At 42.1% G+C, this 27,689-nt stretch overlaps 1 protein-coding gene across 1 annotated transcript; it reads left to right on the forward strand.

Annotated features, from left to right (window-relative positions):
* The first annotated feature begins 1,437 nt into the window (after positions 1 to 1,437).
* LOC149343727 (uncharacterized) lies at positions 1,438 to 27,689 on the forward strand. The gene is made up of 11 exons (XM_089546041.1): positions 1,438 to 1,638; positions 5,474 to 5,527; positions 5,624 to 5,642; positions 7,359 to 7,381; positions 9,311 to 9,467; positions 11,056 to 11,078; positions 15,207 to 15,366; positions 16,645 to 16,664; positions 17,758 to 17,917; positions 19,322 to 19,344; positions 27,334 to 27,689. The coding sequence occupies exons 2-11, from the start codon at positions 5,479 to 5,481 to the stop codon at positions 27,477 to 27,479; spliced, it is 780 nt and encodes a 259-aa protein (XP_089402167.1). The 5' UTR covers positions 1,438 to 1,638; positions 5,474 to 5,478; the 3' UTR covers positions 27,480 to 27,689.

The raw sequence follows: 27,689 nt of genomic DNA on the forward strand, positions 1-27,689 counted from the left end.
AGGCCTTCGGTGTGGGCATAATCTTTTAAGGTGTAGACAGCGAATCACCTTTTCATTGTCATGGCACGCTCTGTTGAAGACACCCATAGTGTGAAAAAAATTTCACAGAGCTATTCGCCACATTGCTTCATATCGCACCTTTTTAACCTTTCCTCCGCCATTGGTGCCTTGTTATTGCACTTGCAGTGCAAGGGGCGGACATATTGTCTCGACTAATTAGAGTTGATACCAGCGCCACGGAGATAAAGAATTAGACGCTCAGATTTGTTCATATGTGATACCAGCGCCGTATAGATAAAGAATTACAGGCTCAGATTTGTCCATTGTTGTTTTTCTGTCTCTTATATTTCCTGTCACGTACACCCACTCACCGCATGGAAACAAAGAGCGCGAATGAACACAAGAGATTGTCAATGGAAAACGCCCTGCTGGTCGTTTAATTTTCTTTAAAGCCGAGAGGAAGAGGACAGATAAATAAAGGTAAAAGAAAAAAACAAAGTTAAACTTGAAAAGTGCAAATGGTAAAACAGTAAAATACCAAAATACGTCTTTACCTCTGCTCGTCGTTCACCCGCAGCGGTGGCTCAGTGGTTAAGGCGCTCGTCTACTGAGCCAGAACAACCGTGTTCGAATCCAACCGGGGCGGCCACATTTTAATGCAGGCGGAACGCAAAAGACGCCAGTGTGCTCTGCAATATCATGCACGTTAAAGATCCGCAGGTGGTCGAAATTATTCCGGAGACCTGCAATGCGGAACCTCTCTCTTCTTTCATTCCCTCCTTTATCCCTTCCCTTACAGCACAGTTCAAGTGTCCACCGATAAATCTCAGACAGTTACTGCGTCACTTCCTTTCTTTGTGCGTTTGGGCCCCTACGATTCGTGTCTATAGCTGTCTCAAACGCAAAGCCAGAGCAGGGAATGAAAGGGGAGACAGAACGTTTGTAGTTCAGAGGAATTTTCGTCAAGAAATCCGTTTTAGCTTTCAAATTTGGCATATGAAAAAGTATTGACGGTAGAAAGGCCTTTAGCGGATGGGAACTCCACGTTTGGCGAAACCCCAATAACTCCCCAGAGAACCACTTTAAACACCTTGGCTTCGGTTCCGGTTTCGTCATCGACACACGTGCTCACTTTATCGCTGTTTGCTCACAAAGAACGGCTAAGGCGCACTAGCAGCCCCTCCAAGGATGTAGGTCACGCGGAACCGTAGTTGCCGCATGCGTGTGTGTTAATCGCTCGCAACCGATACGTCGAATCCGCACGCTCTAGAATTTGCAATCTGCGCCACTTGATAACTGCGGCTAGTGAACATTCAGCGAGTTTTGCTCCTGTATACCTAGTGCTCGAGGTCGCCGATAATAGTCGTTTGGGCCGCTGATGTTGTCCTGGGACACTTGTCGAGGAAAAAATGAGACGAACAAATGCAAAACCGTACGCAGCGAAACGCCGCAAGTTGCAGCGGTTGCGGAAACTTCCCGTCAGACAGTTCTATCTTAGCAGAGCGGCGCTGATAAGGGCTAACAATGGCTGCCCACCAGTCGCTTAGCTTTCTGACCTTTGGTATAAATGCGGTGGGAGACGCTGTGAGCAGTAGGACGTTCATCTTTCGTGGCTGAGATTCACACCGGAGTAAGCGAGTAAGTAACGAGCTTTTTACCAGTGCTGGTTTTTATATATCCCCATTCTGCAGAAAAAGTATATGTATATAATGCTTATGGCTATCATGCTCAGCCAGCACCGTATGAATTCAGGTGTGTGGTGTCCTAGTTTCCCATTAGAATGGAAGTCTGGGCCAGTTCGTACAGATTCATAATTTTTGCAACATCGCTACACAACGAGGACAATGAGCAAAGAGTGACACAAATACGGTGCTGAACCTACAACTCTGAACTTATAACTTACACTCTTTGCTCGTTGTGTAGCGCTGTTGCAATAATTATGAATTAGTTTCGCATATTCTGAGTTTTGATTACAGCATTCCTTCACTGGCGCTATTTGCGAAGCTCTGGTTTCGCATGTGAGCGCCTCTAGCAGCTAGGGTTCGGGAGCGACGCCAACGAAGTCTGGAATCACTTATGGTTGCCTTACTCCTGGTATGAACGGCTTAATATAGATGTTAGAATGTCGCGGGCAAGCTGGCAATATGTCTGCCTTTTTTTTTCCTTGAACCATGCAAGTGCAAATGTTGGCAGTATAGTTCCCTGAGAGAGTGTGAATGTCGCTATCATTTAAAAGCTCCTCGTATGGGCGTCTTTTTCTGTAAGCACTGCATGGCAATAGCTCAGGGCAAAGCGCTAAGTAAATTGTTAAATCTCAAATCAACCCGATTGTTCCGCAAAAGCACGCAACATCTTAGGCATTAATTCATCGCTTGGAAGGATTGTGAGCCTTCAGACTTCTTATTTATTAATAGCAGATTTCATTGGCTGATGAAGTACAATGTTCCGAGGGAACACTGTCGGATAGAAAACAATGCTGTGTAGTGGAGGGCTTCGGCCTTATTATCTAACGTAGGCCAAAACCTCCGGCAGCCGAGAGTTCTGGATTTATAGTTTATCAATATGAAAGCGCCGCGACAGGGATCGAATACTGGGGCTTTATCTGTGGAAGCCAAACGCCGTAGCTAATAAGTAAAACCTGTGGGCTACTCCAATTGCCTTTAAGTTATTGCTTGGGCACTAGAAATGGCGTGGAAAGAATTGGTAACAAATTACCCTTTTTTGCTTATTACATTTATTTTATGCGGAAGCAATACAATCCCGCTATTTTCGGATTCGCCTGCGATCTTAGAGTTGAGCCAATCATTCGAAGATTGGCTGCAGGAAGTCTGCGTAGCTAGCTTACGACAAGCTTCATCCGAACGAACAGTCGCAATGAACAGACGTTCGGAAAATGGAATAGATCAGAGCTAGGCGCGGCAATAGTACTAGAGACCTCACCTCATCATATAAACAAGTGTTCATCTTTTTTTTTATCCTTTTACGAGTGTTTGCGCGCATGATTAACGGGTACGCGGGATGCTACAAAAATAGTGATGAAGAAAATGAAGCCTTTAGTTCTTTGGTGGCATGCGATGCAAACCTTTGAAACTCTTTATCTTCAAGTCAGAAAAAAGGGTGTGACATTAAGTTTGCACTTTGGTTACACCTCTGCGCTAAAGACCAAGCATCTGTTTTTTTACTTGAAGTAATGTTGCAATGTACCGCTACCGATGGTCAAAAAAAAAAGCAAAGAAGATGAAAGTGCGAGAAAGGTAGGAACTTCAGGCGGAAAAAGATAGAAGCTATGGGGAACCTGCGCTGAAGTTTGCCGTGTCGATTGCAGCGCTGTAATACACAGCATAGCGTGAGGAGCAAGCAGTTTTTGGTGCACTCGTGGTGCTATTTCACGCCACCTTCCTGAGCTTATTGGCTTGAGCTTCTGCGCTCTGTCGAAGCCACACGTGGTGCCTGTCAGCTATCTGGGCTATGTCCTCAGAAGCGAGGCAAACAGTGCTATCAACCAAACGCGGGCTTCTAATCGTTCAGAATGTGCCCTCGCGTCTGTAGCGGCCCAAGCGACTGACGGCAGCAGGTTTTAGTCGAATAGTGGAATAACTGCAGTGCCACCTGGGCAGCGCAGGCTCCCCATACTGCAGCTTGACTACCCCTCTCGACTAAAGGTACACACAAGATTAGAAACGTCGCCGGCGGTGAAGGGCCAAGAAAGCGTGAGGATCGAACGAGTGGTGTTTTTCCAGCAGGAAAGCACTGAGATGGCTGTGCTTTATCTGGGAGTTATCGGGGCAACAGGAAACGAACAGGCAACAGGAGCTGCCCACTGGATTTAGCAACAAGCAGTATCAATGGACACTTGATTCGTGGAATGTCCAAGGAATGAAAAAGTAGAACAAAAGTTCAAACATGAATTATTTTGTTAGTATTGGCCGTTGCATTGCAGCAAGTTAGAAAAAAGAACCAGCTACATTTATTGAGGGCATATTAATGCGAATGGCATTAATGTTGGCTAATTTCGTGATTTGCAGTACGTCTGTGAAGGATAAACGTGCCGCCGTTAAGGCAGGTGCAATAGAGGAAATGAAAAGCAACATTAAATATCATACCATAATGATGACATAGGCGTAAGTTTTTTGGAATTTCAGGTAGTTTTACTTGTATGTCTACAGTTTGTAATGAATGACGTTTGAGCATGCCTTCTTGATTCCCGGCAGCTGTAATTTTCAGTCTGCTTTCGTAAACACGCCGAGATATGTGGTTTTTCAGTACTGCTAACAATCTAACTTTTGGGCGATAATAATCAACACTACGGTCATTTTAATCGTCCTTAACGTATGCGATACGCTGGATTTTAAAGGGTTATTTTTTTTTGCATGGTTTGTTATGCATGTGTAGTTGGTATAATATTTCGCACTGCTTGAGAAAATGAGATGCATTTTAGTGTCGAGCATTGACGTGAGAAATTGCGATGACACACTTTAATCAAGGTTGAACACCAAGGTGAAATTTATTGCATGTGTAGTAGGGATAATACGTAGACTTAACTACGGCCAGCAAAGCGAGAAGAGAGGCTATAGTTAGTGCTGAATTACAGCACTAGCTGGTACTGCGCTTCGGACGTGTGTTATCTCTTTCCTTTTGTCCTTGTTCTGTCCACATGAGCGCCTTCAAGGTACTGCGTTTTGAGCCTCTGGCCGTCTCTTAAACGTGGCCCACTGGAGTTAATTCATTGCGGATGTGCGGCGGTGATTTTGGCTATAGTATAGCGGCGCGATTCCGCTTATTGGTGCAACAAGATGATCCGAACATCATTTCCGCGTTGCACGTTGCTTATGCTTATACGTAAATAATAGTTGTCTCAAAGATAATTCTGCATATATTTTTGAGGCAGAGGAATTCTGATACTCCTACAGACACACGTTCCTATGAGATTGGGCAAATTATCTAATCAATGTGCTCACGATGCCACTGGTTATTTCGTTAAGTATCGAGGTCATGCGTAAGTTTTAATTGTTTGGGTAGCTAATAGCCACGCATGTAAGCTATCCTAAAGTATTGGTGTCGGCACTAAGTAGAGTTCGCATGGGAGCCAAGGCCATACGATAAACAGCTGACTATTGTGCGAGACTCTGAACTGGTGCAGCCTGGCTACATTCGTTTTCCGTAGAGATTATCACCAGATAGACTCACTGTCTAGTAGGTCACCGCCATTCTCTATCTTACTTATTGTCGCCACGCGAAAATATGTCAGTGAAAGTATGTGGAGGTACACGGTCCACTTTGACAACCTTCGACATGCACACTTTCACCTTGTGTTGATCATGACATGATTAATTTTTTTTTTCAGTGCAGCCATGATTTTACTTGATTCTAGAAATTTGTCTGTTGCAAAGCTTGCGAAATAGAAAGCAATGTTTTCACTGTAGATATACCTTATAGGTGGGAATAAATTTTTTTTTTCACCGGGTTATTTCAGGTGCGATGAAGCTTGCCGGGCCGCTCGTGTTTTCCTGTCTTCTTGCGGTCTCCTGTGAGTTGCATTTTCATGCGTCCAATAGTAACAAAGGTGGCAATTCGTGGTTTTACGTATCGGATGTATAACGCTTACAAAATGCATTCTTTTCAGGTGGAGCCGCTTTCCGAACGTGAGTATATTCCTTTACAAGAGAACCTTTGCATGAAGGTTTTCTTCAGATTTATACACGTTCTTAATGCGATCGATAACTATACTAGGTTCATAGTGGAGGATGATGCTTTGAGCACTAAAAAAAACTTATTTCCTGTTCCCAACGACAACAACTGGAGGCAGTTGTAATAATTAAGGCCATAGTTTATTATTAGAAGCATTTTATATACAGCTAATCAGGGCACGTGGTGCAATGTGTCATAGCATTTAGCACAATTTTAAGGAAGTCTAAAATTCATAACCCACTATCATTTTAAAATTTCTGCCAAGTAGAAACAGTTCAGTTTAAAATACACACACGTCGCGAAGGGGATTGTGTTGCTTCGCTGCGCACGCCGTCTACACAGTAGATTTATAGCAAAGTTGTCCTCACAAAGGAAAAATAAAAAGATGGCAAATCCTTAAATTTACGTTTCTTTCTGCCGTTGAATCCTTTTGTTTCTAAGGAACAGCGGCTGCGCCTAAAAACAAACTCAGGTTCGCTTTTTTGAAGGACGTGCTAAACAGTAGGCACCCAAACAGAATACATATGCAGTTTGAAAAAACATTTAGGAATTCCGGCCGTTTCCTAGAGAATTTTGTTAACGTTAGCTGTAGCGTAGATGAATAGACGACCGCGCCACTAAACACCGCCATTCAAACAAGGATGGTGTCGTAACCTGCGTGCATATTGCAACATGTTGCATGTTTGATTGACGTGTTTTAGCTTTGCGTGTGTTCCCTGAGGTACGCTGGAGAAAAGTTAGCAAAGGACCAGAGAAGCGCCAAAACAACGGTGATATTTTTCTAGATTTGCATTCGAGCTTCTGTTGATCGAGAAGCGTTTAAAAAAAACGATAAATTTTTGACATCAAAATTAATCAATAAATAAAGGTTGGAACGTGGCTCTATTTTCCGTCGCTAAGTAGCGAATTTTTAAATGAAGTTTAGTAGTTCACTTTTCACCATTAATATCAACGGAAGCAGTCATGTGGAACATTCTTAGATAAACATTTTGAAAATCGGAAAATAGTAAGATGCTCTTATGGGAATATTGAAGTCAGTGGTTCATTCTTCTGGTATGTAGTAAAATCTTTCTTAAAAATTTTCCGATCTCTTGCATCGAACACTTAAGACTTCCATTAAAACCAATGGGGAACGATATTGACAGCAGAAAAAACATTAACAGAAAAAAATTCAAGACTGCCGTCGAGTGCTTTGACGGTATATTGATTGTTATAGTGAAATCTTACATTATAAGAAAAAATTGCGTGCCTAGAGTAGTTCGAACAGAAAAACTCTTTTGTTCAAAATTGTTGAGTATGTGCCGGTCAGTGTTTTTGAAAACGATGACGTGATGGAAATCCAGACCACCATAAAAATTATACAAATAGCACTTCGAAGTTGAAGAAAAAAAAATGAGTAAATGAGCCGCCGCAAGTGTTCTAATTCTGGATACAGCTACGATGAAGAAGCGAGGGGTTTGTAATCTGACATGTATGGCTTCTTTGGCTGTTTAAGTAGGGTTAAATTTAAGCAACTAGCATTTCTCATGAAAAGCGGGCAGCTTATCTACTATTGCTGTTCGAATGAGATTAAAACAATGGCAAATAAATTGTATTGGCCTCAAATAAAGTCGTGATGATGCCTAAAAATGCTTAACACTTTCGGTATGTTTCATTTCACTACATTTCAGGCACCTGGACAACGATAATGAAGGTGAGAAAAATCCTCTTCCTTCAGCTAACTTTATTCTTTCGTGAAGAAATGTCGGGAAAACTTCGCACGTCTCTAAATAGTGAAGCCCAGGCGTTGCTCTGCTTATATTTACTAAGGAGTGCCCTGAAGAAATCGTCTGTTTTCGCTGGATGCGGCTGGAGCGTAGTGCATGCATTTATTGTCTCTCGCTATGCCCGTATGAGTCCAGTCAACTCGCTGTTGTGTACTCTAAACGGTGTCAAAAGAAGTATTTGCGCCAATGCTTTGGATTGATGCACGTGTTCGACGAATTTCTTTTCATTCGGGCTGAACCCATTAAGGCGGGGGTTCCTTTCAGGCAGCGGTAATGTTCCATTTCGCGCTGGGTTCGCCCCAGAATTCTGTCCATTGTTCTATATCAAAGAGACCAATGTAGCCATCATTCAATTGATGTCACTCGGTCAACTGATGCACACGCTGTAGTGTAGCTACATTATCAGTTTCATAAGGGGTGGTATTGTAGATGATGAATTCGGTAATTTCGTTGACATGGCCTACTCAGAGAACATCTCTGTAGAAACTAATTATGATAGTTTCGTTTGGCCTGCATATACTATAATGGATGTGTATCTACTATCAAATGATCTCTTAATGTGTGTTTGCTGAATTGTATTTGATCGGCGGGCTTATAAATATAGAATATAGCAAAATTTGGCTATTTTAGATACGAATAGAGGTTTTTTGTATAGTGGTGCGCAGCGAAAATATTTTTAACACTTGGGGCGGACAACATACTGGTGAAATGTGCGCCGTTTAATCAATTCATTTTCTTTAGTTCGTTTTCAATTGCCTTTCAGTTTAGAGTAATTCTGAGGCAGTATTGGGGAGATCTTCAAATCAGAAAGCAATCAAAAACTTGTTAGCTTTCTTAGTTCTGAATGACAGTGTGTGGCAAAACCAAGCTCCAATACAGAGGCGCAAACAGTAAGTCGAATTCAAAATTCAAAAACGATTTTATATGTGCAGTTCAGCATTAGGACCAGAGAAATATTAAGATGATTTGCCGTGATTTTCCTGGCTACCGAAGCGACAGCTTACTACAAAGCTTTTGCATCGGTCGGCAAGTGTTTCGCATCTCTGGAGACTGACACTTTTACCTTGCTTTGATAAATGCAGGTACATAGGAAAAAAGTGGCTTCGGAAGTTAGCATTTCATGTAGTTTTGCGAGGAGGAAGTAAAATTATTCAGACATTTTCACTATGTATCGCAAGTGATGCGCAGGGCATTACAGGCATTGCCAGACATTTTCGGGAAGCCTTCTGTTATGACCGACTGCGTTCAGATCTAGCCACCTTTACGTAGTAGTGCAATTTGGGAAATGACAAAAGAGGTTTACATTTTAATTGAAATCAACGCAGTGTTCTTGCCGGCAGTGTATCCTTGCGTCAGGTTATGCTCGTCCGTAGTTGAATTTGCGCTAACTGCAGTACACAATTATCCTGCATGCCGCTAGTCGTAATTAACGCTTCCGTATATCTTCAGAATTTACGACACGGGAATACGGGCGTATACGCCGTCTTTGACTTAATTACTGAGCTAAGTGGCACACGTTCTCCTCTTTAGACATGTTGAACTGCAAAACCATTTGTCTAGAATATGTTACTGCCTGAGCCCGAGGGCCGCTGATCTCGGAGGCTGTTTGTATTTACGTTGACGCCCCAGAGGCTACGCACATCCCGCCGGCTGCATTAGAGGGCATTAACGTTACTCGCATTGTAGTGCCGCTTTCTACGCAGTGAAAAGCACGGGAAGTGCAACAATCATGCTAGTCCCCGAGAGGGTACCCAGGAAATCTGCTGTTTGTCCAGCAATGGAGCCCTAGAAACCCGAGCTGCGTGCATTAGGTGACATTAAGCTTGGTCTTTTCCGGCATGTGGCGTCCTGTCCAGACGAGAAGACGAGCGAATACCGCCAGTGGGGCCAGTTCCCCTGGGAACAGCCAGGAAACCCGCCGCCTATCTTCCCGCCGGATGATTTCCTAATGCCCCGGACCGGCCGGTGGAGCAGCCTAAAGAGGCCGTCGGACGACCCCTCGATACCTTGGAGGTAAGGACTAAAGATGTCGGCGACGGTTGAGTTAACGCTTTGGCTTCTCAAGCAGACGTTACAGGAACAGCTGTAGTTGAATAGCGTTCAAAGACACGAGAGAATGTTTTTGAACCTGACAATTTTTTTACATATTTTGACATTATTTGAAGCCGCTGCTTTAGCTCAGTGTTAAGGCATTTATACGCTGAACATGGGCATGCGGGTAAAATACTGAGCGCGATGAGCCTTTCCTGTGAAGACGAAATACCAAGGTTGAGGGACACGTTAAAAGGCTTACGTGGTCTGAATTATTCTGTAATTTGCGCCCTGGCCCGCATTACAGTACATTTTTGTGTCTATTCCATTACCTTGATTACGGAAAGAACGCAAGCTATGTAGAGGCGGAGTTATCGCTCATTTCGTGCTACGTGTTGTCAATCATACATTAGCAAATCAGCAGCACGGTGAAGAAAACGAGACAATCTGAAGAAAACGAGACAGTTTCCTGGAAGGAATTCAAAGCTTATGTAAGTTTGTAAACCTCTTGGTAAATGTTTTTGATGTGCTGATAAGAAAAATAAAATTACTTCCTCAGTTAAGCAAAGAGCTTACTGAAAAGCCACGCAGCATGAGGAGATATGCAAGTTCCGTTAACTGAGACGATACTTATATACCGAGTATCGCGGCCAAGGTGCAACAATTTTGCCATAAGCTAGGCAGCCATCTTTGATAAATAAGAGCAAAACAATGAAATCGCACAATTATCTGCGCTTTAGCAGAGCTCATTGTGAAGGAAAAAATTAACTTGCGGTTTAGCATTGCTATATATAAGCAGAAAATGAGGTGCGAAAGCAAAGTTTGTGGTTTGTGGGCACCACCGCTATGTACCTGAAAGCGCGATAGAGGTCTGCCATGATCCAGGGAGCTAGTTAGCGCGCTTAAGCTTTTTCATCGTAAATGCCAATCTACCCATTGCCTCGGTTCTGTGTGGTGTTTTTCCTTCATGGTGGGCGCACATGAACTCACCCAACAAGCAATTCTTGCACTTCTGGGAATATTTCAAGGATACAGTGGTTCAAATAAATCTGCGACACACATTAGGTTGTTTCAGGGTGCTTTTTCAAAAGCAACAGTGGTGTTTTAGTGATATTTTCTTTAAATTATTTTAACATTGTACACATGTGTTTCATAATAAGAACATAATGGGTTTCTTTTGGCTGCCTTCAAAAGAACGCCGCCAGTAAACTCGGCAAGGCTGCTTTTACAAAGCAGTCCTTTGCTGTTTCAAGTGAAGTATCTTTAAGATGCATGATTATTCTTTATCCGCTCGTAGCAGGACAAATTTACTGAGCATTTTCTTGGAAAATGGCTGATAAAGCAGCCCATTGCTTTTGCACAAATACTTTGCTTCAATTTATAGGACGTAAGATCGTAATTATTTCTCTGATCGTTGCTGTTATAAAAGCGTTATTAACTCCGGGGGTGCCAAAAATGTCCTGTTACTAGTAATTTATGAATTTAAATATAATATTTTTCGCACCCTTGGTGAGTAAAATGTAGTTTTTCTCAGCAAGACCCTTATGTTCCGCTTATTTTATGATTTCAGAGACATCTTGAAAGAATACGAAGGTAAGTAACAGATTTTTTTTCAAGAGGCGCAAAAAAAAAAATCAAGGAAAGCGAACCGGCTCTGAACAGCCCCATTTAGACCATTATCAAGGATCTCATTGATCTCGTAATGTGTTACCTTGAGCACAAAAATATTGTTTTTAATGTAAACTTACCCTGAAAAATATCCGTTCGATGTAGCTCCGATCTTTAATATGGGCTTTGTTTGGGGCATGCACAAAGCTACTCTTGACAGAAATCTAGGACACTTCAGTGCTAAAAAGAAACTTCTTCACGAGAACAGTTAAAGAAGAAAAGCTGCTTAAATTCAAAACAAGATTTCAAATTAGATCAGAGCGGGACTTCCCGCGAAGTATGATATCGATAAACTTTGCGTATATCTTTTCAAAAAATATGATAATCATGAGGTGAATTCAACGCTTACAGGTGCGTAGAAGATGAAAAAAGCAAGCAACAAATTTGCTACTGCCGCAGTATTTTAAAAATCGGTACGTTGCTCTTTCGCGACGTTGGACACAATTTGTGGAATAAGCAAAAGTTATAATGATCTTCTTGTAGTAGAGTCTTCTTCATAAAAATTGTGCCAGCAACTGCTACTCTCGCTTAAACAGAAGTGTGGAATTTTTTTAAGTCCTGAAGTACATTGGCGGTTGGAGTTCGTTTGGCTGCGTTCTGCCAATTTGAGAGTGAGATGTTTGAAAAAAAAGTTTATTTAATTATTTATATATTCTCAGGGACCGAAGGCATTGCAGAGGGGAGTGAGATGACATGCATTTTGTAACATACGGTGCAGCAAGAAGAGAAATAAGTGGCGTAAGGGGCAAGAAAGAGAAAGCCAGTATCGATTAACGAAGCAAAAAACGGCCGCTTTTGAGGAAAAAAATGACAGCGACAAAAAAATTCAGGGGAAGTTAACAGAATTCATAAAGAGAGATTACATACGGTAGTCCTAAAGGAATGAGAGTAAGTTATGTCGGCTACGTATCTGGGTAGGTGGTTTCAACTATCAGAAGTGCTGGAGACAGAATAATGACAACATTGTTTAGTATGGTAGGTAAGAACACCTACTTTATGGAGATGATCAATGCGATCTGAAACATATGTAGAGGGAGTTTGTAGCCGACTCTTCAGGACAGGCTTTTTACTACAGATGTTATGAAATAGGTACTGTACATGCGAGAAATTAATCTGGGACGTTAAAGCAGTGTCAGTGACAAGGTAGTTTTCGTAGCAGCAACTCTAGAGGGACGGTGATAATTGGAAAGTATACAACGCGACGCTCGATTTTGAGCAGATTCAAGGACCGATGATGGTGATTCAATGCCAGGGTCCCAGACAGATGCTGCATATTCCATTTTAGGCCGAACGAGGATTTTTATCAAGAAGTAATTTTGTGGAACTAGAAGAAAGGTAGAAAATTCGACGAAGAGAACGGAACATCCGGTTTGCATTGTTAGCAATGAATTAAACGTGCAGTTTTCAAGAGATATTGGAAGTTATATGCCCACCGTGGTATTTCATCGAAGGCACAGTTTCCAGAGGGGTGTTATTAAGTTCATAATTTCTCTTTACTGCTCTTCTTCTTTATTACGATTAGCAATCCCAAACTCAAAATAGCGCTTTTTGTCACTAACTCGACATGCACTTTATTACGGTTGCAAATATAAACTGAAATTGGTAGTTTACGTCACTTTATTCCGCTTTAGTGCAGCTGCTTACTCTACACTGTAAAATATTAGCCCTTCCTGAAGCAGGAATGCGTTCATAAAGAACAAGTGAGACACCTAATTGTCGATTGCACGAGGTTGTGCGATGGCATCTGCACGCTGTTTGCTGGCGCTAGTGTGCCTATTCTTCTATTAATGCTCAGCATGGTTGACAGGTGGAAGTGGTGGCAGGTGACACCTTATTTTACCTGGTGACGTCATAACTGTCTCGACCAATCCACGGATTTGTGACGCGGAACAATGCGGCATATCAGCGAATTTTATGACACCCAAAGATCGCCTTTATTTCCTCCCTTACGGTTCTAATGTGGCGAGGGGAGAGAGTGGCGACAGGTGAAGAGATGGACGGTTGACAGGTGGAGAGAGAGATGAGGTAGAGGTGTCAGGTTGCACGTAACATAAGATGATGACGTCATAACTGACTGGATTATTCAGCGAATGTTTGACAGACCATCACACCCTGTATGTTCCATGATGAGGCTTCTAATGCGAGGTGGAGCGGATAGGGGGAAAGAGAGGAGGGGGAGGTGAGGACGGCGACTGGCAATGTGTGGGAGGTTGACAGGGGCGATGAGGGCAGAGAGCTGGCTTTCATTCACGCAGCGCAAAGACGAACACGTACAAGAGGGGGGACGCCACTAAGCGCCAACTTCAACAAAGTTTATTGCTGCGCGCCGCGAATACGTGTAGAGTACAGCGGGCATGCGCAGCAACGAAAAGGAAAGTTGCGCTAAGACTGGTAGCAGCGCCAAATCGCAAAGGAACACACTAACGTCGGTATAAAAAAGAAAACAAAGCTAAAACCTAAAAGGCAGGATGCAAACAACAAAAAAACTGAATAGTATAGTTCGAAATTTCCAAGTCGGCGGTTTGTGGTGTCTCCCCTCTTGTTCGTGTTCGTCTTTGCGCTGTGTGAATGAAAGCATGAAATACCAACTCGCCCAGCAACTGATTTTAAAAAAGCTCGCGCGGGGAAGGTGGCACATCACGTGATCTGATGGCGTCATACTTGTCTTGACGAATCGGCGAGTTTTATGACAAAACATAACGCCGTTCTTTTTTTTTTATTGATGAGGCTTATAATGCTGTCTCATTATTATCGTAAAAACAAGGTAGCTCATTGAATCAATTTCAGCCGAGATCTGTGTCGTGAGGAAAGTAAGTGCGTATAAACTTCAGTTGTGCATTATCCGCAAATAAAAACTGAAAAGTGTTCCAGGTAGAGGCGGTGGGGGTGTTTATGCACATGCGGGAGTAGTCTTACAGTGGCGTATCAGCAACTACATTTCCTGAGCAAGCAACTGAATGAAGCTGAAAGTGACAGATCGTGAATGAAAGCGAAAGAAATACTGATTGCCGTGAAGTTTCGGCAAGGAACAAATTTATTGGATATCGATCGAAAAACTATGTGGTTACATTTTTATAAATGTCTATTCGACAATACAAAAAAAAGAAAACAAACATTTGTGCAAAAGGTGTTTGGTTGACACTCTGGTCGGTCGCGACCAGAGTGTCGCGACCGACCAAGTGTTCAATGGAAGCAATTCGAAAAAGTGCAGATATGCTTATATATTGAGCCACTTTAAAGAGCCAGATGTGGTGGAAAATAATTCAGAGTCCCCGATTTCGGCAAGCCTGACTCTATAGTTTTTTTATCATGTACAAATCCCTCAATCCAATTCATCCAATCGAATAGTGTCGTTTTAGCGGGTAAAAAAATATATTGGTGTTGCCATGCGCTCTTGGGTGTCGATGGAGTATATACTGCGTGTTTCTAACAGAGCTTTCAGGTGATAGTCAGCGCCGGTCCCGTTGTCTTCTTTCTGTGTCCCTCGTCTTAGCGCTGTTTTTTTTTCCGGCAGTATGTACGAACTAGCTCAACCCTCCATTTTATTGAAAAAATATCAACCAAGCGCTTGTGTTTCAAAGGGGTGCATAATGAGATCTCAGTGGCATTGAGTGATCAAAAGGCATGATTTATTAAAAGGCGTTTATGCACACAATTCCAAAAAAGTTTGTTTAAGCTGCACGAGCAAGTAAGACAGCTGGAGTAATTTCGAATGTCGTGAATTACCATCGCTCCGTGTTAAAGGAATAAATTGTCCGTTGCTGTAACAGATAACTGTAAGTAGTAGGCGACTGCTGTTAGCACTGTAATGGTGATTTCCTGGTCATCAGGCCCCTATGCCAGTTTGTAAATGCCACTGTCTTTATTAAACAGCCTATTTAGAACATTCAAAGAGATTTCCTAATATTGTCAATTGAGTAAAAATAAACTTCGATTGCTTTAAAAAGAAACAGCAAAGCGTGATCATTTTTACGCAGTGTAAAATGTCTGTAGAGTGCAAGTTCCTCGCAAATCTCTGAGCAAAAGATCAATTATTATGTTCTCCTTTTGCAGCCGACAACAGTGATGAGTATCGCATCTGGGGCAAGTTTCCATGGGAGCGTCCGGGGAACCCGCCACCTTTTGTGCCGCCTAGTGACACGTTGGCACTCTCACAGATCGGCCGTTTCTGGAACCAGGATTACCTCGCAGGAAAACCTGAGAGATCTGCAAGGTGCGTGTGGGACTGGGATTCTCCGGTGACTCACTGCTGCTTCCTTCGGGATACTGGCACTCGATTAAAATTATTGCATGTTCCGAGGAAAAATGCAGTACTGTATTTGTATTGTTGGGTTGTTCAGAGTAGGAAGAATGTCGCGAAGAATGCCAACGAAATTCATTCTTCTTTGACTGCGGTACCGTTTCCTTTAATCACTTTTTATCGTTGCCCTGCAGGTGAGAAACGTAGCGTTATGTTCTTTTTTCAGTCAAGCAGCCTCATCTGTTTTGCCGCTAGAAGAGACGCAGCAAGAGCGCTCTTGAATGGTATTGGTGACTCCCGTAGGTTTCCACAAAGTTCCGCGTCGTTGCCGGCGTTTTCGGCTCCTCATTTAGAAAAATAGGGGCCGACCTTTAAAGTGGGCGCGCCTTAGAAGGGCACGGATTCAAACCCGACGTCTATCCAATGCACATGCTGCTACAGCCGCTGTCGAGTAGTTGTGTTTGTGGGCGCAAGCTCACTCCGATAAACAGTTTCCTAGTGAATCCCCCTGCTATTTTTTAGCCTACACGACATTCATTGCCACCGTGTGGCGCTATTCTGAAGTTCAATACTAATTTATGTCGCGGAAGGGAGGGCGGGATTGATTGTGAACTCTGCTAGGGCTCACTCACATATAGTGCGCTGTGTTTATTCACAGGAAGCGGCGGAAGTCCTAGCGTCAGATTGTGCAAGCACAGGAGACACCGGACGAGATTGACCGGTAAAAAACACGATTGACAGTAGAGACGACGTCGCAGGAGAAGCGCTAATGTGTAGCACGACAGCTTAAGAAGGAGACTGTTGCTTAACTTGAAGGACAGCCTACGGCTAATCGTTCCCATGCAAGATAGCGCCCCCCACGCCGATCCTATCGCATCGGTCACCCTCTTCAAGTTTTGCGCCCACGTTTACTGTCTTTAAGAACTCATTTTTTTTTGCCGAACAGCAGCTGAATGAAACGGTTATGGCTGCTGTCAACGCCTGCACCTTGTAAATCCCACTCCTTATGTAACACCCCACTAGGGGCACTTAAGGAAAACAAAGTGATGTGGTGTGACCTTTTGGCGAACTGTTTCCAAAAATTGAGGGCGGATTATAATAAAATAGGCGGCGATCAGGTGCGCTCTGTGCTGCAGATGCGATGTCGAGGCTTTATAGAGCTCATCGTCATAAAGCCTTATAGGAAGTTGATGGTTTTTTGTTGTTTCAATCAGGAAAAAAGTCCAATTCACTTTGTTTTCTTCTTTGCAGGTACTCGGGCCATGATGATGGTAAGTTGAATAACTTATGTACTACATAGTGCTCTTCCTGCTCCCATGATAAAAAAAGTGCTCAATTGTAGATATTAAAAAGTGCCAACAGACACAACGGATTAAAAACCTGCAGAAGTTAGCGCATGTAAGGATGTGTAAAAAGGACGATTGCGCTTATACATATAAGCACTACTTTTGTATGTCTCATAAGGATCGTGCAGTACATAACAAGGTTTTCTTGAATAAAGAATTCTTCTAGATACTTCGGATGCCTTAAAGGGACACTGAGAAAAACCGATCGAAATTTTCGTCTTCAAGAATCGATCCTATTCATTCTTATGGCTATATCTGGGAGTGAAGGACGGGTTTACTGCTGTGAAAACAGCATTTCAGTATCTTCCCGCCGCTCGATTCAAACTCTAGAAGTCCGCGCCCAAAAAGGCTCCGCGAACTCTGTTTGAAATCATTGGCAATGTACAGTTTAGCATCTCGAATTAGCGCGCAAAAGACAGTCTTGACCAACCACAGTTATCTCGCGAATTGGTTAGGTGATAGTGACATCTTTGTTTAATCGCTGACTTTCTAGTTAATAAAAGCTCCGTTACAGTCAGTTCATCAGCGCTTGCGTTTTGATAATCAACTTAAGGGTCAGATAGTCACCATGGATATTATGGTAAGTACATTTAAGTGTTGAACCTAAAGGTAAGAAAAAATTGACCGCAGCTCTTTTCTGCCACCATTAATGCGCGTTTTGCGGTAAATAGAGCGTATTCAGCGGCCAAATCTATGATAACAGATAACTGTAAGCAGTACAGATAACTGTAAGCAGATAACTGTAATCAGTAGGTGACTGTTATTAGCACTGTAATAGTGATTTTATGTTCATTTGGCCTCTATGGCAGTTTGTAAATGCCATTGTCTTTATCAGTAACCTATTTAGAACTTTCAAGGAGATTTGATAATATCGTCAGTTGAGTAAAAAGAAACTTCGATTCCTTTAAAAGGAAACGAGAAAGCATGATCATTTTCTCACAGTGTAAAATGTCGCTAGCGTGAAAGATCTTGCAGATCGCGAAGCAAAAGATAAATGATTATATTCTTCTTTTTGCAGGCGACAACAGTGATGAGTATCGCATCTGGGGCAAGTTTCCATGGGAGCGTCCAGGGAACCCGCCACCTTTTGTGCCGCCTAGTGACACGTTGGCACTCTCACAGATCGGCCGTTTCTGGAACCAGGATTACCTCGCAGGAAAGCCTGAGAGATCTGCAAGGTACGTGTGGGACTGGGATTCTCCGGTGACTCACTGCAGCTTCCTTCGTGATACAGGCGCTCGATTAAAATTATTGCATGTTCCGAGGAAAAATGCAGTACTGTGTTTGTATTGTTGGGTTGTTCAGAGTAGGAAGAATGTCGCGAAGAATGGCTACGAAATTCATTCTTCTTTGACTGCGGTACAGTTCCGTTTAATCACTTTTTATCTTCGCCATTCAGGTAAGAAATTTCCGCGAAGCGTTATGTTCTCTTTTCAGTCAAGCACCCTCATCTGTTTTGCCGCTCGAAGAGACGCAGCAAGAGCGCTATTGGATAATATTGGTGACTCCCGTAGGTTTCTACCAAGTTCCACATTGTTGCAGGCGTTTTCGGTTCCTCATTTAGAAAATTAAATGCCGACCTTTAAATTGGGCGTGCCTTAGAAGGGCGCGGATTCAAACGCGACGTCTATGCAATGCACATGCTGTTATAGCCGCTATCGTGTTGTGTTTGTGGGCGCAAGCTCACTCCGATAAACAGTTTCCTAGTGAATCCCCCTGCTATTTTTTAGCCTACACGACATTCATTGCCACCGTGTGGCACTATTCGGAAGCTCTATACTAATTTATTTCGCAGAAGAGGGGGTGATTGGTAGTGAAGGCTGCTAGGGCGCAATCACCTATAGTGCGCTGTGTTTATTCACAGAAAGCGGCGCAAGACCTAGCGTAAGATTTTGTAAGCAGAGGAGACACCGGCCCAGATTGACCGGTAAAGATACGTATGCGTTGATAGTATGACCGCACGAAAAACACGATTGACAGTAGAGACGACGTCGCAGTAGTACCGCGACAAGCGCTAATATGCGTAGCACAACAGCTTAAGAAGGAGTCTGTTGCTTAACTTGAAGGACAGCCTACGGCTAACCGTTCCCATGCAAGATAGCCCCCACCCCCCACGCAGATCCTATCGCATCGGTCACCATCTTCAAGTTTTGCGCCCACGTTTGCTATCTTTACCAACTCATTTCTTTTTTGCCGAGTAGCAGCTGAATAGAACAGCCTTCCCCATCATATTGCTGCCATAACTTGCCCATCAACGTTTATGGCTGCTGTCAACGCCTGCGCCTTTTAAATCCCACCCCTCATGTAACACGCCACTAGGGGCCTTAAAGAAAAACAAAGTGATGTGGTGTGACCTTCCGGAGAACTGTTTCGAAATATTGACGGCTGATTATAATGAAATAGTCGGCGTCCAAATGCGCTCTGCACTGCAGATGCGATGTCGAGGCTTTGTAGTGCAGATCATCATAAAGTCTATCGGTTTTGAGCTACTGGCTTTAACTGAAAAGTTTGAAGGAAGTTGATGGTGTTTTGTTGTTTCAATCAGCAAAAAAGTTCAATTCATCTTGTTGTCTCCTTTGCAGATACTCGAGCCAGGATGGCGATGGTAAGTTCAATAATTTATGCACTGCGTCGTTCTCTTCCGGCTCCCATAATAAAAAAAAAGTGCTCAACTGTGGCAACAGACACAAAGGATTAAAAATCCGTCATAAGTTAGCGTCTTTAAGGACACGTAAAAAGGATGATTGCGCTGATTTGTATACACTCTAGTTTTCTGTGTCTCATAAAGATCGTGCAGTACATAATACGGTTTTCTTGAATAAATAAAGAATTCTTCTGGATACTTAGGATGCCTCAGCAAATCCGATCTAAATTTTCTTCTTCAAGAATCGATCCTATTCTTTGTTTTGGCTATATCAGAGAGATAAGGACGGGTTTATTGTTGTGAAAATTGCAGATCAAAATCTTCCCGCCAATTGATTCAAACTAATGACTTCCGCGCCCAAAAACACTCTGTGAACACTGTTTTGAAATTTTTGGCAATGTGCAGTTTAGCCTCTCGAATCAGCGCGCAAAAGAGTTTTGGTGAACCACAGTTTGCTGGCGAATTCGGTAGGTGATAGCGACATCTTTATTTATTCGGTCACTTCCTAGTTTCTAAAAGCTCCGTTTCAAGTGCATGTAGTGTCGGTGCTGTTAGAATGCGGTGGCTTATGGATGGAGGCCAATTTCAGGTTGGCCTCAGTGTCCATCTAGAAAACTGCTTTGTGAGAGGCCCATCTGGAAGACCACCGTTGTCTTTATGGGAACCATATTTGCTCCCATTTCGCACATCATGACAGTCAAAACAAGGATATATAGGCTAGTCTCAATAACAACTGTGGTAGTTATGGTAGCCGATAAATTCTGCACAGACCTGGCCCATTCACGAAATAATAATGGCAGCAAAGACATTAGCAGGGAGTAAGGAATTCGATATCCGCCTGGTAACGAAAGAGGAGGCAGAGCAATGCATACCAGTAACGAAAAGGGCAAACGCGGCAGGTGACGATCAAGTAACTTGATATTTGATGAAGGGATGGTAGAGAGAATGCGCTAAAAAAGTTTCCACGTGAGATAAGCTATGACTAATTCTCGGGCGCTGCAGATGGTGGGAAAAACATAACATTACTCTAACCAAGAATAGGCAGTTATTTTCGGTATACAGTGGAAAGAAAAATTCTAGACCAATCAGATTACTGTGCATTGCTTACAATGTATTTGTAACGGTAACAGCTAATGGAATTGGGGCAACCTTAGGCTTCAGTCAGTTCATCAGCGCTTGCCTTTTGTTAGTCTTCTTAAGTGTCAGATAGTGACATTAAGGTAAGTATAATAAATTAATGTTGAACAGACTCGTAAGGAAAAAACAGATTACGAAACGAAATGCAGCGAAGCGTTCGGTGTAGTAAGGAATTATGTCTATTTAGGGCAGACAGTGACCACAGATCTGGACTACGAAAGTTAAATGATCAGAACAAAAATTGAGCGATGGCATTTGTCAGGCTCTCCCAGATGATGAATAGAAGTTTACCAATATCTCCCGGGGAGAAAGTATATGACAGCTGTATGTTAGTGGCAGTAACCTAGGAGCAGAAACATAGAAACCAATGAAAAGGGTTGAGCTTGAATTGAGGACAACGCAGGGAGCTACGGAAAGAAAAAAGGGTAGGTGCAAGGTTAAGAGACAGAAAGAGAGCTGGGTGAAGTAGGGAGCAAATGCGAGTCAAAGACATCCTAATTGAAATTAAGCGCAGGACATTGGTACTGGCTCGGTGTGTTATGCGAAGGCAAGACAACCAATTTTGGGAGTAACGGATTGGATTCCGAGAAGGAAAGCGTAGTAGGGGCTGACACAATATGAGATGTGCGGATGACATCAGCCATTTGTAACGCCCCACTGGGGCCCTGAAGGTTTTGTAATAAATAAATAAATAAATAAATAAATAAATAAATAAATAAATAAATAAATAAATAAATAAATAAATAAATAAATAAATAAATAAATAAATAAATAAATAAATAAATAAATAAATAAATAAATAAATAAATAAATAAATAAATAAATAAATAAATAAATAAATAAATAAATAAATAAATAAATAAATAAATAAATAAATAAATAAATAAATAAATAAGGTGACAGCAGCTCGCACAATACGGAATAAACTGGTGAGAGGCGGGAGAGGCTTTCGTCCCGTAGTGGACGTAGCTAGGCTCCTGATGACACTACATATTGAACTGTAACATGAAAGGATCAAAAAGGCTCTGATGCAGAAATGCAGCCTAAAACTGAAGAGAAAACCGACCTGGGGAAACAAAATAAGATGCGTGCCCTTCGAAACAAGGAGGCCAATGCCATTATCGCTTGGATAAGATTATTAACATATCTAATGATTTCTACACATGTCTACATTTTTTGAAGGGGGAATTTTTTTTAAGCGCAGCACATAAACTGGACAAGACAGGCGCCTGTCTTGTCCATTTTATGTGTTGCGCTAAAAAGAATTCTGCCTTGAAAAGATGTACCGACTGGCCTCAAAGCAAATGCTGCTGAAATATCTTTACATTAGCCGAAATAATCGCGATGAGAGTGGTGAAGCCAGTGGTGTGCAAGGATCGGGCATCCCTTTTCTCAGAAAGAGAAGTAAAAGAAGCCTCACAAGCAATCCAAATTGGGGAAGCAGGTGGTGAGAATGAGCAGATTTGTTGAATAAAGGTGGTGAAATTTGGCTCGAAAGATTTGCTACGTTTTGTACGAGGTTTCTCAAGACCTTGATGGTACCAGAAGGTTGGAAGAACCCTAACATAATCTAAATCCATAGCAAAGCTGATATCCAGGAATGACATAATTATAGACCAATCAGCTTACTGCATGGCCTTTGTTTACGAGGTATTTACTGAGCTAATCGGTAATAGATTTCAATCAGCCTTAGACTTTATTCAGTCATAGGACCAGGCTGGCTTTCAGAAAGTCAACTCGAAAAGGAACCATGTTCACACCATCAAGCAGGTGATAGAAAAATGCTTAGATTATAGGCAACCTCTCTAGATAGCCTCCCTAGATTGCGATGAAAGGCGGAAGCACTTTAATGAAAAGAAGAGAATTTAGCTGACATCGAAACAGCGCTCACATGCTACTCATCTTTGACGAAAGGTTTTAAAGGGAAAGGCGAAAAGAGAAGTGAATATTTTTGGAAATGTTCAGAGATTGCGAGAGAGCATTTGACTCAGTCGAAATATGAGCGGCCAGGCATGTACTGTTTCACTACTGCACAGAAGAGATGTATGTAAAAGTACAAGTAACTGTCTATGGCTGTGGCACAGCGATCATAATCGTCCAGAGAAAATTTATAAACTCTAAATGAGGAAGGGTGTCAGGCAAGGAGACACGATCTTGCAGGAGGTATCTAGAGAATTGGTTTATGAGAAGTTGGGGATAAAATTTATTGGCGAACATCTGAGTTATTTACACTTTGACGATAAGATTGCCCAACTACAAGTAATGCAGAGCACGAAGGGCAAAACATCGCCGAGGACCTTGACAATCAAAGCAGACATTTGGGTACATAGGTTGGGTACAAAACTGGTGTGTGTGTGTGTGTGTATATATATATATATATATATATATATATATATATATATATATATATATATATATATATATATATATATATATATATATATATATATATATATATATATATATATATATATTGTGTGTGTGTGTGTGTGAGAGAGAGACAGAGAAAAGCCAACAGGCACACACACCAAGGGATACAGGGGATTTTTAAGTAATTCATTTATTTTGTGCTGTTCGATTTAGAAAATTACTGAATATTTTATCGCTAAAAGCTAATTAGAAAAGCAGAAGAAAAAACAACCACATGCCGCCGGTGGGATCCGAACCCACGACCTCCGAATTACGCGTCCGGTGCTCTACCGCTGAGCTATTCCTATCGATTTTCTAATTAGCTTTAAGCGATAAAATATTCAGTAATTTTCTAAATAGAACAACAGCACAAAATAAACAAATAAATTAAAAATCCCCTGTATCCCTTGCTGTGTGTGGCTGTTGGCTTCTCTCATATTTATAACGAGGCCCTCTTTCCCCTTCCCTTGTTTGCTTATATATATATATATATATATATATATATATATATATATATATATATATATATATATATATATATATATATATATATATATATATATATATATATAATCAGTTTTTAGAACTTCGGAAACATGGGTACCCTCGGCGCTGTGGCCTAGCAAATTTTGGTGGCGCCAAAATGCATGCGCTTTCGAGAAGCTTGCAGGCAAAGCACCCTCTCCAGTGCTCGTAACTCGTCGAAACAGCCAAAATTTATTGTGCCACAGCGGCGAGGGTAACCACGTTTTTCGAAATTCTGAAAAATGATGTGAATATTACTTCCGTGGGCAAAATTCCTATCGATAATAAAGTTAAGAAACGCATATTACACAGTATTCAGAACGCACCCTGTACGAGTCATTCTTTTACGCTCTTCAAGAAGAACAATGTATTTACAATCGGAAACCTCATTTACAGGAAAACAGCAATTACCACACTCCATGCATTCAAGCTTAATTAAAGTGAAATTTTTTGAAAATACCTCTCGAAAGAACACGAATACAACACAACGTACACAACTTACAACAGGGGTAAAATACGAACAAACTACTGCATGCAACAGATATAATTTGCTATAGCAGGTTTGTTAAATCACCACCCTGCCTTCCTGACCTTATTAAAGCAACCATCTCCGTTAACACTCTTCAAAAAAAAAAAGTTGAATGCATACTTTTAGTCGCTTAAGTAGAAACTTGACATTTAAATCATGTCCGGTTGCTTTGAATTCCGGCATTACATTTACTGGTTTAACCCTTCTATCCCACTCAGTGGCAATGCCTGTATTAGGTTTAGCATTTTTATGCCCTTTCCAGTGCATGTAACCTATTCATTTTTTCCCCCACCGTATGCTGAGGTGCTGTGTGTATTTAGATGCTGACACTGGTCAGGCATCTGTTCCTTTTTGTCAGCCTCTTAGACAGACATGTACGTTTGTTTCTTGTTCACCTGAAATAAACAGTCAATTCAAATCAATAATCAGCGCGCTAGGTAGTACCGCTTAGCTGTACTAGAGTGTACTACACTGCTAACAGTTCTATGCCGAAAAAAGCGCTCTTCTTACTAAAAAGCCTATTTTAAAAAAAAGATGTGTGAAGTCTTAGTTAAAATGCCTTGTATAACAGCCGTATGTGACTGGTGCTAACCTATATAGCAGAAACGCTGAGAGTAAAGAAAAGGGTTGAACTTCATTCGAGAGCAGTGCACTGAGCTATGGAAAGGAAAATAATAAGTGCAACGTTCAGAGATAAGAAGAGAGCAGGGTGGTTAAGGGAATAAACGGGAAGTACTCTAGGACTCTATTCAAAATCGAGAAGAAATGGGCTTAGGCTGGGCATGTATTGCGAAGGCGAGATAAGATATGGAGCCTTAAGGTTACGAATGAGATTCCAAGACGGCAAGCGTAGCACGGAGGGTGAGCGGATGAGTGGTTTGGTTTGGTTTATGGGGGTTGAACGCCCCAAAAGCAACTCAGGCTTTGAGGGACGCAGTAGTGAAGGGCTCCGCAAATTTCGACCACCTGGGGTTCTTCAACTTGCACTGACATCGCACAGTATACGGACCTCTAGAATTTCCCCTTAATCGAAGTTCGAACACCGCGCCCGGGATCCAACCCGCGTCTTTCGGGTCAGCAGCCGAGCACCATCCACCCGCTGCGGCGGCGGTGGGTGGAGGAGATTAGGAAGTTTGCGAAGACAAGACAGCCGTAGCTGATAGAGGAGAATGTTAATTTGAAGGATATGGGAGGGATCTTTGTGCAACAGGGAACGTAGTCAAGAGTCTGATGATGATGAAGATGACCTGTAGGAAGTGAAACGCCGTGTTCACTTTTGTCATGATCTGAAACTGTGCCTTTTATTGCTTGTTTGCCCGTACTGAGGGAACATGACGGAAGCCAACAGTCACTGAAACCAAGGTGCATAGGGGATATCATTTTTTTTTTAAATTTTAGTTTTGCATCAATGGCAGATTAGTAAAAGCAGAAGAAAACCACATGCCGTCCGTGGCATCAGATCTCACGACCTCCGATCTCACGTGCCGTTCTCTGCCACCTGAGGTACGGCGACGGCTGTCTATTGTTCTGCTTTCGGGGTATTTATCTCCACTGGAACCGAACCTTGATATTTTTTTAAGCTGTAGTTTTCATCATTGGGAAAATAATAAAAGCTGAAAAATTAACAGCCACATGATTTCGGTGGGGTTCGAACATATGATCTCAGAATTTCCAGTCCGCTGCTCTACCGTCGCCGTAGCTCCGGTGGTAGAGAATCGAAGGCGAAATTCGCAGGTCGTGAGATGGGATCTCACCGGCTGCATGTTGATTTTTTTTTCTGTTTTTATTAATCTCCCATATATGAAAAACTACAAATTAAGAAAAAAATAACCGCTGAGCTCCTTGGTTTCGGTGACTGTTTAATTGCGTGATGCACTTCATAACGAGCACCTCTTTCTACCTGCTCCCTTTTCCGTACTGAGGGAATTAAAACAAAATTTTGGTTTAATTTTATCTGTTTTAATAACACTTTATTGCGGTGCTGTTCAGCAATACCGATAGGAAATTCAGCGCATTGCAACGCAGCTTTGTGCAATTGCGCGAAGCAGATTCTGTACTAGCAGCAGTGGTCTCATCATTTAGGATAAGTCTTGTATTATGGCTAAAACAATCTCGACGCGATCTTATTTGCCTTGCGGCGCTTTGGAAAGAGCATAAAGACGGTCCCAGTATTTTAGAGGCAGAATACTAGGCACTCAAAGACAGGCGAGCTAGATTGGCATGTTTCTGGGGATGCGCGGCTAGAACCGTTTTTACTGTAGAACAATGATGAATTCGGATGGCGCAGTCATTTCCGCGGTATATCAAAATGATCACCTTCACAGCTGCCATCGTTTCGAAGGTTCAGGAGGCTGCAGTTTTGAGATAGCGAGTTTTCGCGGATGCGGCAAAAGAACGTGTATAGGGATGGTTATTTGGTTGTGTTATTCATTTTCTTTCTCGTTGTTAGACTGTCGTTCCTTCACTTTTGAAGCAGGCGACTTAAACGGTCTACTAGCAATGACTAAGCTGGTGTCTCGCAGTCATGGCAACTAAGCGTGGATGGAATAAGGCTTACAAAATTAGTGGTGGAGGAATATCACCCAAAAAGTAATTAGCCATGGAGTACTGCTTTGTACCAGGGAACGAAGATATAACACTTCAGAGCGGCATTTGTTGTCTGGACAACCGAAGTATTTTCCTCATGTTAACTAAGAATGAATTCAGTGATTTCGCAAATATAGCTGCCTCGTTGGGGCTGGTAGTGTTTCCCTAAATTTCGTAGATTAAGCGCTTTAATGAACTAATTGCTTTTTAACTAATTTTAGTAAATCACCTGACAAATGATTTCCGAGCGCATGTTGTAGACCGTCCTCATTTGCTGATATAGTGGTTCCAAGAAAACCGGTTTCTACTTTAAAGCCAAATTTATCGCATTTCTGGAAAGTTGTCACTGAAGTCTGTTCTCGGAGGTCTTCAGTTTTATCATACTAATATACTGCTTTACGTCTTTGCTACTTATTTGTCACTTTTATGCTCCTTTTTTTGCTTGTAAGATGGTATGAAGTTGGAATGGTCGATAGATAAATCATTAGTATATTCGACAGAACCGCTTTAATAAACGATAGCCTTTAGTGGGTACCTTGCGCAAAGTTGCCACATATACATCAACCAATAAATATAAAAGTGGGGGAAAAGAATAAAAAGGAAGTTTGGCGAATATGGGTGTATCAACTGCTCAAAAAAGGCATGATATGCTCTTTGAGACTTCATGCGAATAAAAAAAAGCATACAGCCTAAGCAGCATAAAACACGCCCAATTTTGTAGCTTTTCGCAGATTTAAGCATTCTCGTGCTTTTTTGTCTACTAGATGGGAGCATAGCCGAGGAGATTCTGGCTGCGTTTAAGGACAGCAAGCCCACCAGGGTCGCCCGGTCACTCCGGAATTCCAAGCCCTGGGAGAAACCATGGAACCCTCCCCCTTTCCTGCCAGATCCCTATCCTGGAGATGCTTAACGCGCCCTGGTCGGCTGCCATCAACTCCGCTACAAAGAGACGCCTCAGGACGTAACCAGGCAGAAAATTATTTTACCAAAGCAAACAAATTGTCTACAATTGAGCACTGCGCACTGGAAGCTGTCACCTTCGTTTTAATATCAAGCGATGCATAACATTAATTTACCATCACGACAATTACTGGCTGGCAAATAAAACATGTGAATCTTG

This window comes from Amblyomma mixtum, chromosome 5, assembly GCF_055824585.1.
Source record: "Amblyomma mixtum isolate Tamu chromosome 5, ASM5582458v1, whole genome shotgun sequence".
Taxonomy (NCBI): Eukaryota; Metazoa; Arthropoda; class Arachnida; order Ixodida; family Ixodidae; genus Amblyomma; species Amblyomma mixtum.

Coding starts and splice junctions, on each gene's coding strand:
- LOC149343727 (XM_089546041.1), top strand. CDS start 5,479: ATGAAGCTTGCCGGGCCGCTCGTGTTTTCCTGTCTTCTTGCGGTCTCC. Junction 15,367..16,644: donor AAACCTGAGAGATCTGCAAG/GTGCGTGTGGGA, acceptor TCTTCTTTGCAG/GTACTCGGGCCATGATGATG. Junction 17,918..19,321: donor AAGCCTGAGAGATCTGCAAG/GTACGTGTGGGA, acceptor TCTCCTTTGCAG/ATACTCGAGCCAGGATGGCG.